The 18,942-nt window shown below is 38.8% G+C and overlaps 3 protein-coding genes across 3 annotated transcripts; 1 reads left to right on the top strand and 2 right to left on the bottom strand.

Annotated features, from left to right (window-relative positions):
- Positions 1-396: 396 nt before the first annotated feature.
- adgrf3a (adhesion G protein-coupled receptor F3a) lies at positions 397-9,401 on the top strand. Its single transcript, XM_070920579.1, has 17 exons — positions 397-444; positions 532-544; positions 631-759; positions 867-1,019; positions 1,104-1,195; positions 1,290-1,348; positions 1,432-1,556; positions 1,857-2,072; positions 3,123-3,377; positions 3,464-3,610; positions 5,039-5,153; positions 5,515-5,593; positions 5,877-6,053; positions 6,599-7,939; positions 8,023-8,064; positions 8,584-8,619; positions 8,707-9,401. Exons 1-17 carry the CDS (start codon positions 397-399, stop codon positions 8,755-8,757), a joined length of 3,078 nt encoding a protein of 1,025 aa, XP_070776680.1. The 3' UTR covers positions 8,758-9,401.
- LOC139297787 (ankyrin repeat domain-containing protein 66) lies at positions 8,778-10,761 on the bottom strand. Its single transcript, XM_070920580.1, has 3 exons — positions 10,623-10,761; positions 9,420-9,648; positions 8,778-9,239 (listed from the first exon to the last, which is right to left on the bottom strand). The coding sequence occupies exons 1-3, from the start codon at positions 10,759-10,761 to the stop codon at positions 9,101-9,103; spliced, it is 507 nt and encodes a 168-aa protein (XP_070776681.1). The 3' UTR covers positions 8,778-9,100.
- Positions 10,762-12,476: 1,715 nt separating this feature from the next.
- On the bottom strand, positions 12,477-17,937 carry tdrd6b (tudor domain containing 6b). The gene is made up of 2 exons (XM_070919726.1): positions 12,912-17,937; positions 12,477-12,528 (listed from the first exon to the last, which is right to left on the bottom strand). Exons 1-2 carry the CDS (start codon positions 17,935-17,937, stop codon positions 12,485-12,487), a joined length of 5,070 nt encoding a protein of 1,689 aa, XP_070775827.1. The 3' UTR covers positions 12,477-12,484.
- Between the last annotated feature and the right edge of the window lie 1,005 nt (positions 17,938-18,942).

Here is an 18,942-nt window from a genome sequence, read left to right as displayed (position 1 = left end):
TGTTATTTTAAGATAGACTTGAAAAAATGTGAACCTATGCTTGGATGGGATTTGGGGGAGTTTTTCTTCATTCAAATCAAGGGTCTAAGGATAGAGGGTGTTGTGTGCTGTACAGATCCTAAAGCCCTTTAAGGCAAATTAGGGATTTGTGATTTTGTGCTAGCTCAAAGCTACACACATCATGATGCTTTGCTCAAAGGCACCAAAGCAACAGAACAGAGGATAGAGATTCAAAATGATCATTGCTAGGTCTTTATGTGAAAGGAGAGATGTGTGGGTTGAAATTTTAAACTGTTCCAAAATGTATATAAGCCTACTACTTATTGACATTTGTTTCCAGAGGCCAAATAAAATACTTCTTCTGTTATGTTGTTTATTATTATTTGCAGGAACAGGATGTGGACCTTTATGTTTCTTTACATCCTGGGATTAAACATCTGTCAGGTACATAAATATCATGAGATTACACACTGGATCTTAAAATTCAAAATTGCAGCATTAAATTGACTGATTTTCTTTTGACTTTTACAGGCTACTGGACAAGGTAAAATCATTCTGAGTATCATCGTTGTTCTTAAACTGATTTAGTGTATGTGACATTTTGATGTCAGTCTGTTTTGCATGTTTCAGATAATTCAACACAAATGTACTATGTCAAACTGATAATAGAGGAAAGTGCAATCGCAAACATAACAGCGATACTGGAAAATGTCGTGAATGACACCAACCTGAAAGTTGACAACTTTGCAATAACAACAAGTAAATGTTTTTCTTTTATTTCAAAGACTGCATATTCTGATTGATTTGAATTGAAAAAAAAAAAAAGAACTGATTCCCAAATAAAACTATTATTTTTTTCTAACCAGCCTGTCAGAATGTCTCGGCCAGCACAGAGTGTACCTGCAAGCCAAACTACAGATGGAGTGATAAACTCTGTGAATCTAATCTGAAATGTTGTGGCAACATGACTTGCACCTTCCCCCAAAAGTCGGCTTACATGTGTGTTTCAAATGCCTCAGGTATTTGATCATTTTTTACTGATTTTGCATTTGGATATATGTGCGTATTTCTGCAAATCATGCACGCAACTTTTTTCTTCACAGTTACTATCAAAGGATCCATTACTTTGACTCGATCGGAGCATTTAGATTGTCTGCAAGGCACAAACTCTTGCAATAACAAAGTGTTACACAAGGTAAAAATATTTATAAATAAAGAGCACATTACTTAATTACCCTCATCAGATCAGGAATAATGTAATGTTGAGTGAATGAGTTGTTGCCTTTCAGATGAAAGAAGTGTACAGCACTTTGAAGGGATTTGACATCTTAACAATTAGCAAATACAGGTACTTGCTTTGTTTACCAAACGAAAGCATTTCCGTTATTTCTGTTTTCTGAAATTGAAATCTCTAATTTTTCTCCTCTGAAGGATTGGAAGCATCATTGCAGATTTTGAAATGACCGTTGCCAACGAAGTCCGGCCAAAAGATCTGATTAATAGAGCAACAATCCTTAACCAAAATCTGTCAGTATTATTTGATTTGGCGACTACAGGTAATTATGTCTCAATTTTAAACCTGGATTGAATTATGGTTTGTCTTCTTTAATTAATTTAATTAAGTTGCTAAATTGGCAACTAAATCAATGAATGAAGGGTTAAGTACAAGTGGAAGTTGAGATACTAAATTATGACTCCACCATGAATTAATTAATCAATGCTATAGTTAGTAGTAATATAGTAGTTAGAGTCTAAAAACTCAAAAAGTACACTCACTCACAGACAGCCACACACCATACCCTCTGGATGTAACTTATCTGTGGTTTCTATACTGATTCAACTCTTATTTTTCACAGGTGTTGTCCATTTAACAAGGCCATCTAACCCTGTGTTTTACGCCTCCAACCACACCCTCAGTTGCACAATAACGCAGGTCCTGAACACCGTACCAGCGTGGCAGCTGAAAACAGCTGACGCAGTATTCGACATAACTAATGGCACAGAGTCAGAGGTGACATCAGCAACAGGGGAGACTAAAGTTGTACTTAAAAACATATCAGGACTCTGGGCAGGTAGATTTGTTTCAGCCTCTGTATTTACATTTGACATATTTAGCCAGTTGGCTTACAGTAAGTGTGTAAATGAGTAATCAGAGGTGGAAAATTGCTAAGCACATTTACTTGATTATTGTACTCAAGTACAACTTTGAGGTACTTGTGCTTTAAAAACTCCACTTCATTTTGGAAGGAAATGTTGAAAGTTTTTACTTCATTGCATTTATTTGACAGATTTATTGACAGTTTCACATCTGCAAGAGAGAAAATATGTATAAAGCCTTTGTGGCTCCAGAGGGAGCTGAGTGAAATCTGATCAATCGCCTCAAGTGATGTCACTTGATGTCAGGGTCGGCTGTGGCTGAAGACTACACGTTTGAAAATGAAAACAAATCTGGAGGTGTGGAGTACTTGATCAGTTATTTTAGGTTTAAATTACAGATGCAGGAGGAATAGTGGCTCGCTAGGTGAGGTGGTGGGACTGGTTTGTATCTGATGGAAAATCTGTGTAAAATAATTTAATAGAATATTCAGTGGGACTTTCTATTTTTCTAACACACAAAAGCGTTGGAGGAAGTATTACATTATTATTATTATTATTATTATATATACTTATAGTACCAGTCCTCATAATGCAGAATGGCCCATTTCAGAATGATATATACTATATTACTGGATTATTACTTAACTAGTGATGCATTAATGTGTACATGACTTTAATGTTGCTGCTGGTAAAGGTGGGGCTAATGTTAATCACTGCTGCTGGGTAGCTTAACCTATAATATATATATATATCATAATTTATTTGTTCATTTATATTTTGTATTAACAGTCTAAATCTGCAAATAATTAGTGACTAAATCTGTCAAATAAATGTAGTGGAGAATATTTGCCTACGTAATGTGGTGGAGTAGAAGTATAACGTAGCATAAAATGGAAACACTCAAGTACCTCAAAATTGTATTGAAGTACAGCACTTGAGTAAATGTACTTACTTCCACCAATGATAATCGCATAAAAGTTCTACACATAGTGGCTTTAACTCTTATCCCTATTTTTTTTTCTTAGGAGAGTACACATGTGTTTACCGTCAAGAGTCCGACTTTTACAGCATAACTCACAAAGCCAGCGCTGTAATGGACGTATGCCTCCTGCCAAACATTTACATCACCATGGATCCAGGATTTCCACACTGCACAAGTACTTCAACGATCCTGAATGTAAAAGCAATATGTGAGATACAGAGTAGCAGTGAAAATTATACTGTGACGTGGGAAAGCCAAAAAAAAACAAAACCACTTCCTAGTAAGTACATTTTCTTGTGTTTGTCTTCTTTCCCCCTTCATTTAAATCAATCCTTGTGCAAACTTGTTATGAAAATATATTACTTGCATGTGTGATCTTTGCAGATTCTTCTGAAGAACCAGATATTTATGTAGCTCAAGCACTTGTTCACTGCGACTCACCAACGACACAACTGATAAAATGCACTTTTAAGAACAGGTGCAATCAAGAGAGAAGTGCTTCAGTTGATGTCAATGTCAATATCATACATGGTATGTTTTAGTATTCGTTAAAATATTGTCAGAAAACTATGGCTTTGTCCAACATCACATCCCTATTTTCTAGCAATATATTCAATTTCTGCCATTTTATTTGAGTGACCTTTAGCAGACAATCCCACAACAATGCTTCGTCTTTGATAGATAGATGTGTCTGAAATCTCAATTTACTGCCCACTTTAAAGTAAACTGTTTTATTTTGTAGAGCAGTGGTTCCCTGGGTCGCAAATGTCTGAGTTGTGAGTTCCACCAAAAGAGTGCTCTGTGGTAAAATATTCTAAAATCAAGGTTTCACTTTCCAGCCTTTTGCAGAGCTTTCAACTGTATCCAAAAGCTGTCTTAATTGAACTTGCCCATTTTTTCCCCTAAATATAGACATATAGTGATAAGAAGGGGGTCATATTGTATATGTGGTCACTGAAGGAGGCTGGGGGATTGGGCCAAAAGTCCTGGAAAAAGATAAGACTTGATTAGAAAATCAGTTTGAATTAAATAAATAAAACATATATTTAAAAAAATTGTTCCCAGTTCCCAGATCACTTTACAGCTACAGACGTCTCATTCACTCAGACATTCAGACACCTATGGTGACCGAGCTGCCACGCAAGGTGCTGGTCTCCATCAGGAGCAGCTTGGGGTTCAGTGTCTTGCTCAAGGACACTTCTGCTCTAACCAGCTCTACCTCCCATGCGACAGTGCTAACCACTGCGCCACCATGCCGCCTGTATATAATGTATATAATATCTATATACAATACCTTACCTTAGACTAATGCAGCCATGATGGGTGAACTACATATAGTATATATGTATAGGTATGTATAAGTACATTATACATAATAATATAGTAAAGTATATAATGTTATATATAATATACGTGCAGTATATAGACACACTATATAGTGACAATACAATGCTATGAAATATGCATAATTGAAGAAGAGAATACCACGATATATAACATAATATAATAATACAAAAATACAATAATATCAATATAGTAGTAATACAGTATTATTATGTAGTGATATAAGTAATATAACACAGTGTAAAACAGTGTTAGATATGTTACTACTTCTTAAACTACTCCCATAGTTAAACATTAGTAAGTGAACTTGAGTTTAGAATATTTTTTCACAGATATGGTTTTCAAGGTCAAGAATGAACTGAACCTGTGGCCCTTTTAGGGTGTCCCGACCCCCAGGTTGGGAACCACTGAAGTAGGGAATATTGAAAGCGGGAGTGATTTTTTATTAGTACGATATGTGAAACATTTTATGCCTCAGTGATTTTCACATGCACCAACAACATTTAAAATCAACTTCTTGTTCTCCTGAAGTGACCTCAGTGCAGATATTAGTCATTTTAGTTAACATATATAATAAATGATAAATCAACCCTTAACTTTTCTTCTTCAAAACAGCAAATGATCCATTCTGTCCAGCTGAAGGTGACTGGGGAGACACCAAAGCTGGTTTCACTGCGGTGTTAAAATGCAAGAATGAAGCTGGATACAGGCAAAGGAAATGCAAACAAGAGTAATGATTTTTATTGGCCTATCTGATTAATCTATTAATTGTTTGGTATATTGGCCTAAGATATTTATTTTACTATCACAGAAGACTAAGAAAACTTTTAGGAATTCTTGCTTTAGAAAAACTATTTCTTCCATTTTTTCCTATTAAAGGGTTTTTTTTTGGGGGGGGGGTTCCTCATCTGAATCGATGGTCTAAGGGCAGAGGGAGTCGTATGCTGTACGTGTTGTAAAGCCCCCAGAGGCAAATTTGTGATATTGGGCTATATAAATAAAATTGACTTAACTTGACTGAAACGATTAAATGTATGTAATTTTCTGTTAATTGACTAATCAATGAATCAACTAATTTCATGCTGTTTCAGCTCTGACAAGGTGACATGGGAATCGGAGGTTTCAGGGTGTGTGAACCGGGGTGTGAACGATGTGCTGCAAAGAGCATTGGTAAGCCTGACTTTCATAAGTGGAGCTTATAAAATGAGATCTCCATCATTTGATAGAAAAGAATGTAAAGCAATAATTTAAAGTATCCAGCTATTCAAAAACTATAATCTACTTTGGGCAGAAATACATATTACAAAATGATATTTTTACAGAAAGGATTATCTAGCTTTTATGCTTTAAATAGTCAGACTCAGCTCTTTGGAGATGAAATCCTTAGCGATAGCTGACGGTTTACATTTTGACACAATTAATCATCACCCATAAATCATCACTGTGGTTACAGATGGTTGACATTGGACTTGGCTCGCTAAATGAAAATGCTGCAGAAGTATTTTCCCGCCTTGAGATTGTCACTAATAACACCCAGACGATCAACACTCTCTCCAATTTAAATGCAACCGTTCACATACTTTTCATTTCGAGTCAAAAGAACCTAAAACCAAATGAGTCAACAGCAAACGTAAGTATTACAGAATCTTTGATTTTCTTAATTGTATGTTATTAACATGTTTCAATCGATATGGAGACGAAAAGGGAATTACTTACAGTTTTAAGTCACGCGATTATAATTTTTCCAATCCAATAAAATTTCAAGGATTTGACTAAAATACCTCCGTAATACGTAACATTACTGAAGCTCAAGATGCTCTACCTGTCGTTTCACTGTGATTTTAACTTCTCAGAGAGGTAACCAACTTTAGTGTGCTCTGCTGTTGTGTGGAAAACTTTAATGTGCAGCATGAAATCAGATCCTGTGGGTGGGTGGGGGTGACTGACTTCTTTATTAAAACAACTTGAGAACAGTTTCATGTTGTACATGTGAAAAAGTAGCTGCTCAATGAGTGTTTGCTGGAAATACTGTCAAATAGATGTACTTTTTACGTATCCATGTAACCCTATTATTATTTTTCAGAATTATACAACCAGGCGAAAGGCTTTTTCTAACATGAGCAGACATGTTGTACTTGAATCAACTGCAATTAAAACAAGTGTTTTTCTTTTCAGGACTTTCTGGAGTCATCCAGCAATTTGCTGGAAAAGTCTCTAACAAAAGCATGGGTATCAAAGGCTGATGAAGGCAATTTGTCATTGGCTGAGATATATCTGAGTTCTGTTGAGGATTTAATTAAGGTGGCGAACATAACAGGTGTCCCTAAAAAAACGAATATAGAGGTAGCCGCACGAAATTGCACAGAGGAGTCAAAATGTACCAACACGGTGTTCAATGTCAGCGTTGTTCTTAATAGTCAAGACCCTGGCACTGTAAAAACAGCTGGGTTTAAAGAACTGGAGAAGTATTTGCCCTTCAAAAATGATGAGTACAAGCCCAACAGCTACATAGTGTCAACAACTATTGAAAAGAACCAATCGCATTCAGTTAAAGTTAAAATTAAGTTCCCGTTGTTCGAACCAAGGCGTCGCAACGTTGAGATAAAGTGTGTCTCGTGGGACAACAACACCAGAACGTGGTCACCAGATGGATGCAAGTGGGAGGGGCCGAGTGGTCCTTCTAATGAGGGACACTGCGTTTGCAGCCATTTGTCCTCATTTGCCATTCTAATGTCAAAGTATCCCTTGCACATCAGTGGGTTAACTGAGATCACTTACGTCGGAGTGTCTATATCAGTCGTGTCACTCATTATTAGCCTCGTGATAGAACTGATTGTCTGGAGCGATGTAGTTAAGACAAATACTTTATATTTACGCCATACTGCCCATATAAACATTTCTATATGTCTGATAGTTGCAGATTGCTGTTTTTTAGCATCTTCTAAACCAAGTGATATTTCACAGATCTGGTGTCAGACCTTTGTGGTGTTGAAGCATTTCTGTTACCTGTCCATGTTCTTTTGGATGTTGTGTCTGAGCAGCACGCTTCTTCACCAAGCAGTTTTCCTGTTCCATAATGTGAGCAGGAAAAGCTACCTGAGGTTCGCATTAGTCCTGGGCTATGTGTGCCCTTTGCTAATTGTGGCTATCACGTTTCTTACCAATAGTGGTGCTGAAGGCTCATACTTCTCCAGTGAGACCTGTTGGTTGGTTTATTCTGGACTTCTGAAAGGGTCCATCCATACATTTATCATACCAATCGGTATAATTGTTTTCATCAACGTGTTCTCTATGCTGGTGGTAATCATGAAGCTTTTGGGTAACCCTAAGAGTAAAGAAAACACTTATGAAAAAGAAAAAAAGGCTGCCATAACTGTCATGAGGTCAGTTGTTCTTCTGACTCCAATCTTCGGTGTGACTTGGATTTTTGGGTTTGCTGTAATGGTTCTTGACCTCACATCTGGAGACATGGTCTACGCAGTCAATTATGCCTTCACCTTGCTGAATGCATTCCAGGTATGGTCAATATGATCTTCCACTAAACATCTGGACCAGTAAAAGTATTTCTTGCTTAGTAACCTCTGTCATGTCATTTGCAGGGTTTGTTCATTTTGTTAACCACATGCCTGGGGGACAAACCGGTAAGGTAGTTGTACTTCTTAAGAGAAAATGCCAACCTTAATCATAACGTATCTTGCATGTCTGGATCACGAATTATGTTGCTTGGAACTGTGTTGCTTTGGTAGAGGACTAGCAGAAAATATTTTGAATATTCAAAGCATCAAGAGTAAATGAAGAACGGCCGTTTTTCTTGAATCACCGTTCTCAAACATATCAACCAAACTTAAGTAGCTTCAATAGACCAGAATTCAATGCAGGCACATTTTCAGCAACCTAAGGAGATATATATGAGGCTAGCTGAGGAATATTGGGGAAGAAACAAAAACTTACATTGTGGTGAGTTTTAAAACATCCACAAATATTAGAAAATGTAGGTTTTGGGCTCACTATTGGGGATCTACTGCAGTGTCCAAATCCAAATTAGAACACGCTGTCACAAGTTAGACTATTTTAAGAAGTTAATTGTGTAATTAGAAATGTTATAAACCACAACCATTTAGTATAGCATCATTAAATATGTTTTAATCCAATTTTGACAGACCCGTGAAGCACTGCTGAAACGTCTCAAAAGCAAAGTAAGTGCACTGAACTGTGTTTACTCTTGTGAAATACCACAATGCCTGATTGATTCATTTCACACATCCATCTCCTCTGTTCTTCAGGCTCCATCATCGACTGACAGCTCCACAAAATTGGACTCAACTTTGAAGTGAAAATGGTCTCAAATGTGTGCACTTTTAAATCAAAACAAACTACATTTTACACATAAAACCACAGATAATAGCATAATAAGTCACATTTACTCTCTGATTTCTCTACTTTTTTTGTTGTTTATTTTGGCTTATTACCGTTGATACATGTCCACTGTACAATGTAATGTTTGTTTAGTGTTTCTCACAGGAAAAATGTCCAAGCTGGATTCTTTATATTCAGTGTGGTTTAAGCAATACTGTATATATGTTTTTCATTAGTACTAAAGTGCTGAAGTGCAAATACAATGTCAACTGAAAGCTTACAAGGATGTCACACACTTTGTTGTGTAAAGGGGAGTTAGGCCTACGTCTGGACGTTGCTTTTAGAGATCCCGTTTTCTTCATTTTCTTTGCCCTGTTCTGCCCACTCCTCATCTGTGTCGTCCATTGAAATCCCTTTTTGGGCTGCCATCTTGCGGTAGGCCTGACACTCAATTTCTGCTCTGCAACATAGTAAAAAAGGGCATAAAGTATCAAGTATAAAGTAACTGTATAAGGTTATTGGGCTTTGTATTTAAAAGAACATTTCAAATGTGACACGTGTGAAAATCAAGGAGGTATGATTCACAGAATGAAATAAAACCAGTTGTGGAAGGATTGGAAAACTGGGCTTCATTTCATACTTTTTAAGGAATCGAACGCAATCCAGGTGTCCATATATTTCAGCTATCCGCACTGGTTTGTCTCCACAGCAGTCCTCCTTGTCTATAGGGGCATGGAGGGAGTGCAGCAGCCGCAGCACGGCCAGCCTGCCGGACTCTGCAGCAAAGTGTGCAGGGGTCCATCCATGCTCCGTCCTCAGACACGGCCTGGCTCCATGCTCAATGAGGATCCTGACCGTATCTGTATGTCCTGTGGAAAAGGCATCACAGTGTGATCTGATGCATGCATTTAAGAACCTGGTGATTTTTATTAATCTAGTCTGTTCTTATTTACTGTAGTAAAGGAAAAGAAGATGGAAGAAATAAAAGGAAGTGTGGAGGAAGCAACGAAAACACCAATAAATTCAGTAATGCCACAAAAAGGGTGCTGCACATTACAGACGCAATCCATTTCCCAAACAAAACAAAAGGGTATTAGATGTGAAATAATGAATCAATTTAATTTCTTGGCTACAAATTTGATAACTGATTAATTGTTAAGTCATTTATCAAGCAAAAACACCAAACATTTCATGTTTCCAGCTTCTCCAAGGTGACCAGTTGCTGCTTTATCATGTCATTGCATTTGAAGATGACATGTTGGGCTCTGAGATCTTGTGATGAACATATTTCAAGATTTTCTGACATTTTATAAACGATTAATTGGAAAAAAAAAAAACCCAACCCATTGAATAATTGATGATAAAAATAATTGTTAATGGTTAAAGCCCTAATATTTATAAATGCTACACAAATCAATCCCAAATTGATTGACAGGTCTTTTAATGAACAGAATAATGAACGACTGCTACATCCAAGTTATTGTTTTCTGATGCTGTAACAAAAACTTTTGTTTAAACCTCAAAACCACAGGAGCAAAAAACTATTCTGATCTTATGAGAAGCACAAAAAATTAAATAACATAACATACATACGTGGACGTAACCTGAAATTTGTCGAGCCAACCTCTACACCACAAAGAAAGTGTTTGACCAAGCAACTACAGTAAATGTAAGATAAAGTCCCCAAGGGAGGAAAAGCATTTTGGACACCCATTCCCGTGACCGTTATAGTCAACAAAGCAGTATTTACATGGTGACAGGTGTAAAACTACTACCTGAATACCTGCAGGTGTATCAGGAAAAAGGACCGGCTACGGTACATTTCCACTGATCCACTGACTACCTTTAGCTGCTGCCCAGTGAAGAGGTGTCTTGTAGCTCCAGTCGATGTCTCTCTGATTGGGATTGCATCTATTTTGCCCCAAAATCTCCTCAACTTGATCGTAGTCCCCCGCCGCTGCTGCCTGGTGCAAGTCTGTCATTTTCGTTACAAACGTTGCCTAGCAACAGCTGATCAACACAAGATGGAGCCCAGCGCTAACCTGCACCTGTGAACGGTAATGCTGCCACCTGCTGTACATGTGGGTGACACCAGGGTGTGTCTGTTTTAAGGACTCGGCACACTGGCGAGATTAGACTTAATTTATAAGCATGTATGCTTATAAAAGATCATTTAAAGTCGCGGAGAGAAAGAATTACGTTGCGTGTGAAGTTAAGATAACTAAGCGAGTTAGGCTAACATTAGCAGAACAACATGGGGGAAAAACAGACTGTGGATTCATAACACCCATAACTTAATCTATTTAAAGTAAAAAGTTAATATCAATACTCCCAGCCTACATTTTTAATATAACATTTTATATATAAAACCCAATACAGTCTGTTATGTATATTACCTCTATATATGTGTACATTGCTTTGCACTGAACTGCTACTTGTACTTCGCAATGACATTATAGTTTAATCTAATCTAATCTAATCTGATTATAGCATTTTTGTAAAATCTTAGTAGAAACCCCTTTTGGATGATCACCAAAACAACATTTGGAATGAGATCAACTCATACATACGACTCTGAATTGTACAATTTTACAGACTTGGAGACTATGCGCAGGTAAGATTCTTACTTAGAAATGAATAGACCTGTTGTCAGTGATTGAGGTAACTTGCTTCACATTCATTGCAAGAATGTACTCTTTATTGTTGAGGGGGAGTCCAACGATAGACATGCATAAATCTCATGAGAGATAAAAATCAAACATAAATATTTGGGTCAGACTTGTGTCAAGGAATAATAAAACGTCCTTAGTCAACTCTACCTCACACCACACCACAGAAGCTACATGAATCCAAAGCTGAATTATCAGAGATGTGTTTAAAATGTGGAATTGAGGAGGGTTACCATGTACCTGTACCTGGTTGTGCATTAAAGTGCACACTTCCTGGAAAGATATCTGTAACACACTGACAAAACATGTGAATCGATCTCTTATTGGACCTGTTGTTTATTGGGGAATTTAAAAAAGATTGATGCGTGTCTTAAATAATCTCAAAATAGTCTCTTTTGCCAGTAAGTGTTTAGCAATAACATGAAAGATCAACTCTCTCAGATGGTTCTCAAAAATGAATAGCTGCTCCCCTTTAAAAGATCACCCACAGTCTTAGAATTGGATATCATTAAACATTTATTCAAAGCTTTGGCAGCCTATATCAATGGTGGATACGTTTTAAAAAATTTAATCATTGTCCAACTTTAAAAACGTCTGTGGGTTGGGTTGGAGATGGGTCTGAAAGTTTGTCTTTGATTGAACCTTGGGACGCTCATTTCTGTGGGGATTTCTTGATGAAAACTCCAGAACTGCAACTCAGAATTAAGCTCCAGTATTATAACGGATACCCAAATTTGATCACCTTGTTCTCAACATAAATAAACTCAAGTGACTGTAAAACTTAACATAGTTAATGCTGAAGAGCAAGAACTCCGTTATTCTTGGTCTTTTGAAAGGATTAGCATAGCTAAGCCTGCAAAATGTGTAGAATCCATTTTAAAAATGCACAGTCTTGTTCATCCATGAAAGTATTGTAAATTTATTGACACAGATTAACCACGACAAGCCTAATTTCATCTAGTAATAATATTGGAGTTGTAAACATTTCTAACAAGACAACAGGCATTGTCTGTTCACAAAGGTCGAGACTGCGCTGTCACAACGGGGTGTCCACATGGGCATTTACATCTGAGTCCAGAGCTGAAACAAACACACAAAGATTAGATCACATTTTGAAAACATTACATTTAAAAGTGTTTTTTTCTAGGCAGTGACTATTGTTAACAAAAATGTATTACTGCAGTTTTAATCAGGAGAATCCTCATGACATGTATTCAATTTTCCCATTGTCCTTGTAGAAGACATATTGGATGAGTAACACAAGTTAAGTCCATTAATTCCATTACAGACGGCTTTTTGATTACTTTAAATCCCAACTTTCCTCATCATCCACTAAAGATGAGAGATCAAATGGCATTACCTAAACTAGTGAGCATGACATTCATTGAAGATCTGATAAACCTAAATTAGCAACAGGACTTTCCTAAGATTTCAAAAAGTGACACCAAGTATAGTCTACTAACCTGATCTCAAATTTTCAGCCAAGACATGGTCTGTGTCCAGTCCTTTCCAGTATTTCACCATCTGTGTATTCACAACCGCTCCTTCACACTCAATCTCCACTGCATACTGAGGAACTGCAGACTCTGAGTGGTCGTCCATGTTGAACACTGTAAGTTTGAGTGGTTTATCAACCAGAAGATTGTAGAAGTCTTCATAAACTTCATCATCCCAGGAGCCCTTGGACTCATCAAATCCATTCAAAGAGCACAAAAAGGCCTGAGGAGCCTCATCCAGCAGACTCTGAGGCAGTGGTTTCACATTCTTGATGTCAACATCAGATTCATTTCCATAGTCAATAAACAGAACATTGATTGTGTTGTCAACTCTGTGAATTACTTGAGCTCGATACCACTGTTTATCAGTGGAAAATAGAGCAAGGCATGGACTGCCAAGACCAAGAGTCTCTGGGAACTTTATGTCCTGTTGTGCCTGAGCTGCTTCCTGAGCAAGCCTTGATACTTTGTTGAGCTCCTCTGTGTTGGCATACTGACACCAGAAGAAATGGGGTCCTACAATACAAGAGGCATATACCATCTCTGTCTTGTTTTTGGAAATGTTTGGCTCCTTGTACATGCAAGTATTCACATTTCCTCTGGAAACACTAACGTGTGTCATGTTGGACTCAGTTTGACCATCTTGGAGTAAGTTTTCTTTTCGAGGGCTTTCTATTGAAACACATTCTTTCGCAACTGGTTTCCAGTGTTTCTGCATCATTGCATTTGCAACCACTCCCTCGCACTCAATTTCCACTGCATACTGAGGAACTGCACTCTCTGAATGGTCTTCCATGTTGAACACTGTCACTTTGAGTGGTTTATCAACCAGAAGACTGTAGAAGTCCTCGTAAACTTTGTCATCCCAAGAGCCCTTGGACTCATCAAATCCATTCAAAGAGCACAAAAAGGCCTGTGGAGCCTCATCCAGCAGACTCTGAGGCAGTGGTTTCACATTTTCGATGTCAACATCAGACTCATTTCCGTAGTCAATAAACAGAACATGGAATACATCGGCAACTCTGTGAATTACTTGAGCTCGATACCACTGTTTATCACTGGAAAACAGAGCAAGGCATGGGTGGCCAGGACCAAGAGTCTTGGGGAACACTATGTCCTGCTGTGCCTGTCCTGCTTCCTGAGCAAGCCTTGACACTTTGGTAAGATCCTCTGTGTTGGCGTACTGACACCAGAAGAAATTGGGTTCCACAATACAAGAAGCATATACCTCCTCTGTTTTGTGTTTAGAAATGTTTGGGTTTTTGTACATGCAAGTGTTCGCATTTCCTTTGGAAACATTAAGGTCGGTCATGTCGGACTCAGTTTGCCCACCTTGGAGTATGTTTTCTGTTTGAGGGTTTTCTGTCATAACACGTTCTGTGGCAACTGGTTTCCAGTATTTCTGCATTGCATCATTTACAACCATATTTTCACACTCTATTTGCACTGCATACTGAGGAACCACAACCTCTGAATGGTCTTCCATATTGAACATTGTTACTCTGAGTGGTTTATCAACCAAAAGATTGTAGAAGTCATCGTAAACTTGGTCATCCCAGGAGCCCTTGGACTCATCAAATCCATTCAAAGAGCACAAAAAGGCCTGTGGAGCCTCATCTAGCAGACTCTGAGGCAGAGATCTCACATTCTTGATGTCAACAACAGACTCATTTCCATAGTCAATAAACAGAACATTGAGTGTATCGTCAGTTCTCTGAATAACCTGAGCTCGATACCACCGATTGTCACTGGAAAAAAGAGCAAGGCATAAACTACCAGGATCAAAATTCTTCAACATCATGTCCTGTTGTTGATGTTTTACCTCCTGAGCAAGCCTTGACACTAGGTCTAGATCTTCAGTGTTGGTGTACTGACACCAGAAGTAATGTGGTCCAACAATGCAGGAGGCATATACCTCCTCTGTCTTGTTTAGAGAAACATTTGGCCTCTTGTACATGCAGATGTTCACATTTCCCTCAGGGCAAGAAGGTAGGGAAAGTTGTGTAATTTCTGAGTCACTGTGGCCATCTTGTATGGAAGTCTCTGGCAACACAGTTTCTTTGTCCTCAGGAATGACATCCAAAGTTGGTTTTCTTCCTTCATCCAGTGCCTTTCCATGTTCAATATCTGCTGCAGAGACACTCCTTTTGGATTGTGAACTCATCTTTAGCTCATCTCTAGCACACATTCCACTGCTGCTGTGGACTTCATTTTCTTCTGTCATCTTCGTTAATACTGATACGTTCATGAGCTCTTGTGTTAAACAGTCCTCATTTGGCACACTAGCGTGTTTTGAGCTGTTAGAGATCTGCTGGTCAGTCTGCTGAACAAGACCAGTCATCTTTTGTTGCGTCATCTTTGATATCTTCTCTCTAACTTTCACATTTACATTCAGAGATCCATCAAACAGTTCGACAATTAACTTTCCTTTAGCCCCTTTTGCTACCACTGAAATTGTGCAACTATGGCCAGTAGCATGATCTGCAAACCACGAGTTGACTTCCTTTGGCACTTCTGCAGGGACATCAAACAGTCCAAGTGGAACAGCCAGCACAGGAACAGACCTGGCGATACTTGCTTCAGTGTGAAAGGGGCAAATATCAGATTCATTCATTGCAACGGTCTCACCATAGTCCACGAAGTTCACTGTAAGTTTTGGAGACATTTCTACTACTTGACCTCTGTACCACTTATTATCATGGTACCTAGCAAAGCAAATGCTATTAAGCCCAAGTGGGCGATGTGTGCACTGTGGCTGGTCAATGAGTTGTTGAACATTTTCCATCACTTTCTTAAGTAAATGACGATTCCTGTCCAGTTGGCAGTAGAAGTGATTGACGTTCTCTGAAAAGGTCACACACACGTTTTCTTTTCCACCCACCTCAATACTGTGTGTGGAGTATCTGTATGCATCTGATGGGACCTGTGGAGGAATTTGCACGTGAGCTGCAGCCTGTGCACGCTGAGCTAGAAGCTTGCATGCACTGTCATGTGGCGTTTCAATATCTACCACATTAAGCAGCAGACCTTCGTCATCAGATGTTATAGCTTTTACAATGCATTTCAATCCAATGTTTGATGAGGCATCTAAATCCACAAACTTCTGAAACTCTGCTACTGCAGCATCAGTCCAAGCGATGGCAGTGGGATTAGTGGGATTCTTCAGATTGAATAGGCAACACTGAAAGGCCTGTGCATTCAGCCGTAAGAACGCCGGATCAATGGGGCGCACATTACACAGAGGGACATTTCGAGTTCGACCATAGTCTATAAATCTCACATTGACAACAGGGGAGTGGTGACTTGCAATGATCCTTGCTCTGTACCACATGTCATCGTCTGGATTACGGGCGACACAGGTGGACTCAACAAGTGGCTGGGGGTGGGAGGATGCATAGTGGTTTTGCAGGTCTTGCATCAGGAGTTTAAGAGAGTCACCATTTTCCGTATTTTGACACCAGAACTTCTGTAGACTTTCAATGCAAGATACTTTTACATTGACACTTCTTCCTACAGTAAACACATTGTCATCATGAGTATTTTGCACCACAGAGGGGAAACCTGTTGAAAGATTGACTGCTTGGTTATTGGTGCTTGGCAAAGCTTCCTCTTGTAAACTATCAACATTAACGTTGACTGTGTTCTGTAAAACCACGCATTGTTCGTCTCCAAGTGAACTGAGAAATGATGAGGGACTGGGTTCATTCTGGACATTTGAATCTTGTTCAGTCTTAGAGTGTGGAAGAAGTCCGGCCTTCTCTATAAAACAATTGTTTATGCATGCTGCATTAGCTGCATAGAGAGTGACATTATAGACATCTTGAGGTATATTGTGGTGGTCAAATCTTGCCATGACTGTCTGGTGTAGGAGCAGTGATTTCAAGTGATCAATCTGCTCTGTAGTCCATCTTGTGCTGTTTTCTTTTACACCATCAAGAGAACAGGAATATGTGACAACTGGCATTCTCAGGAATTTTCCATGCAGTGGTTTGATGTCTCCAATTGGGACAAATTCAGTTTTTCCTTCGTCCACATGCAAGACTTCTACAGCACCATCGCTAGTCATGTTTTGCTTTAGTACCGAACGATGCCATCTGCCGGTTATCCCTCTAGCAGCACACGGATCCCCGCAGGTCTGTGGTTGAGCCTCTCCTAAATCTGAGCTTTCCTCATAGTGCTGGTGGATCTGCTCTGATAATATCTTTACTGCCTTGGAAAAAATGTGGAGTTTGCAAAAAATGTTCTGCGGATTAGTTACCTCCGTCACGTTAACAGTTTCAAAAGTGTTGGTTAACAGTTCTGGATAAAAGTATTGGTCACGTTGGCAACTAACATTCAGATTCAGTTCTTGTGTTGTGCAGTATGCCTCAGATGCCTCTCCTTTGGATACATTAAGACATTTCAGTACAAGGCATTTGAACTCGTCTACTGGTATCTTCTTCGCAACTCCAAACTTGCACATGTTCTTGGAAACAACTGGTATGTCAAGGAGAATGGTCCTGTCCGGCATCAGCACATGTTGAACAAGTCCCTTAAACTTCTTGCCAGGCAGAGACTTCAAAAACGTTGTGGCTCTTTCAGGCCAGTTATTCTCAAGGGAGAGGACATTTGCGAGCATGCATGATTCAATTTCAGGAGGAAGGAGAAAACTGTCGCTCCTCCCCCACGCTAAAGCTTCACTTGTACCGATATGGAGCTGTCCCTGGTCAATTAGAAAAACATGGTAAGTTTCACTTTGAATGGATACAATCCGAGCTCTGTGCCAGCTGTCATTGATGCAAACCAGACAGAGGTGCCCTGGTTTTCCTTCTGATCCATAAAACTTCCTTTTAGGATTCTGAATGTCCTCTCTCATCCGCTCATAAATATGCTTCCTTCCATCATCCATATTAACCCATAATTCCACAAGTCCACAATTGGGATTTAGGTTTACCCTCGTGATGAGAACAGGTACTTCTGATCCTGGCGTTGGAAGCCCGGGAATTGAACACATTGTGAAGCTCAGAGGTCAAATATACCTGCAAAACAGAAAACATACATTTATTGATGTTGAAGTGTAAAGCACTTAAAGGTAATGCCATCAATTTTAGGAATTTCCAGGACAGTTCAGTTACCATCTATGCACTTATGATCCAAGTACTTCTTCCACCATTGCCATTGATAATTAGCATTCAACTTAATTTGAGTCACTTTAACTGTACAAAGAAGCCTGATAGTCACTGTGAGATTGGTGTGCAACCAGTTACAAACTGCTAATGCATTCTATACTTGAAGGTAACATCTCATGAATCACGTGAAGACATGTCAAACACAGGAAACCTGCATCCGCAAAGACACAGGACTCAAGTAGACCCTCACCAACACTGGTGGAGAAAGACACACTAAACACTACAAGCTACGGCTTGACATTAGCAATTGGTGCCATCCACTGTCCATCTGCTTAACATGAAGTGGAATCTTTACTTAATTTAGGTCCAAGATGTCTCATGAAACTTGGGGTGAAGGGTGAACAATCTCAGCATCAAAGTATCTCCAAGAGACAGTCACCTGGTGTACAGCATCACAAATTCAAAAGGTTAGTTTTCACATTGTCATCACTAAGAATTGTAAGCTTCATGTTCACCAACGAGGAATTACTGTATTTGCAATTAAAAACACGAAAACCTCAATCAATTGTAGGTTTAGGTAACCATCTAATATAGAGTGAGCTACAGTAATACTGTAACATTAACATTAAACTGCACTTTACACTATTGTAACAGACACTACATTGCAATATTTTGACAGTAAAAGGGGGAAAAATGTATTTTTTATTTCTTCTTTCCACACTTTGGTGAAGTAATTAGCGGTTATGTTCATGGACCAGGGTTAGGGTCACCAGGGTTATGATGATACAATAATGAGAAATGCCGGCTGACCCAGATCTGTGCGCTTAGTTAATATGAAGTGGCCGCATACTGATGACTGAGCAAGTTTTTGCACTTTGAATAGAAGTAAA

The sequence above is a fragment of the Enoplosus armatus genome, chromosome 15 (assembly GCF_043641665.1).
Source record: "Enoplosus armatus isolate fEnoArm2 chromosome 15, fEnoArm2.hap1, whole genome shotgun sequence".
Classification (NCBI taxonomy): domain Eukaryota; kingdom Metazoa; phylum Chordata; class Actinopteri; order Centrarchiformes; family Enoplosidae; genus Enoplosus; species Enoplosus armatus.
This window is presented reverse-complemented; position numbering and strand designations above follow the sequence as displayed.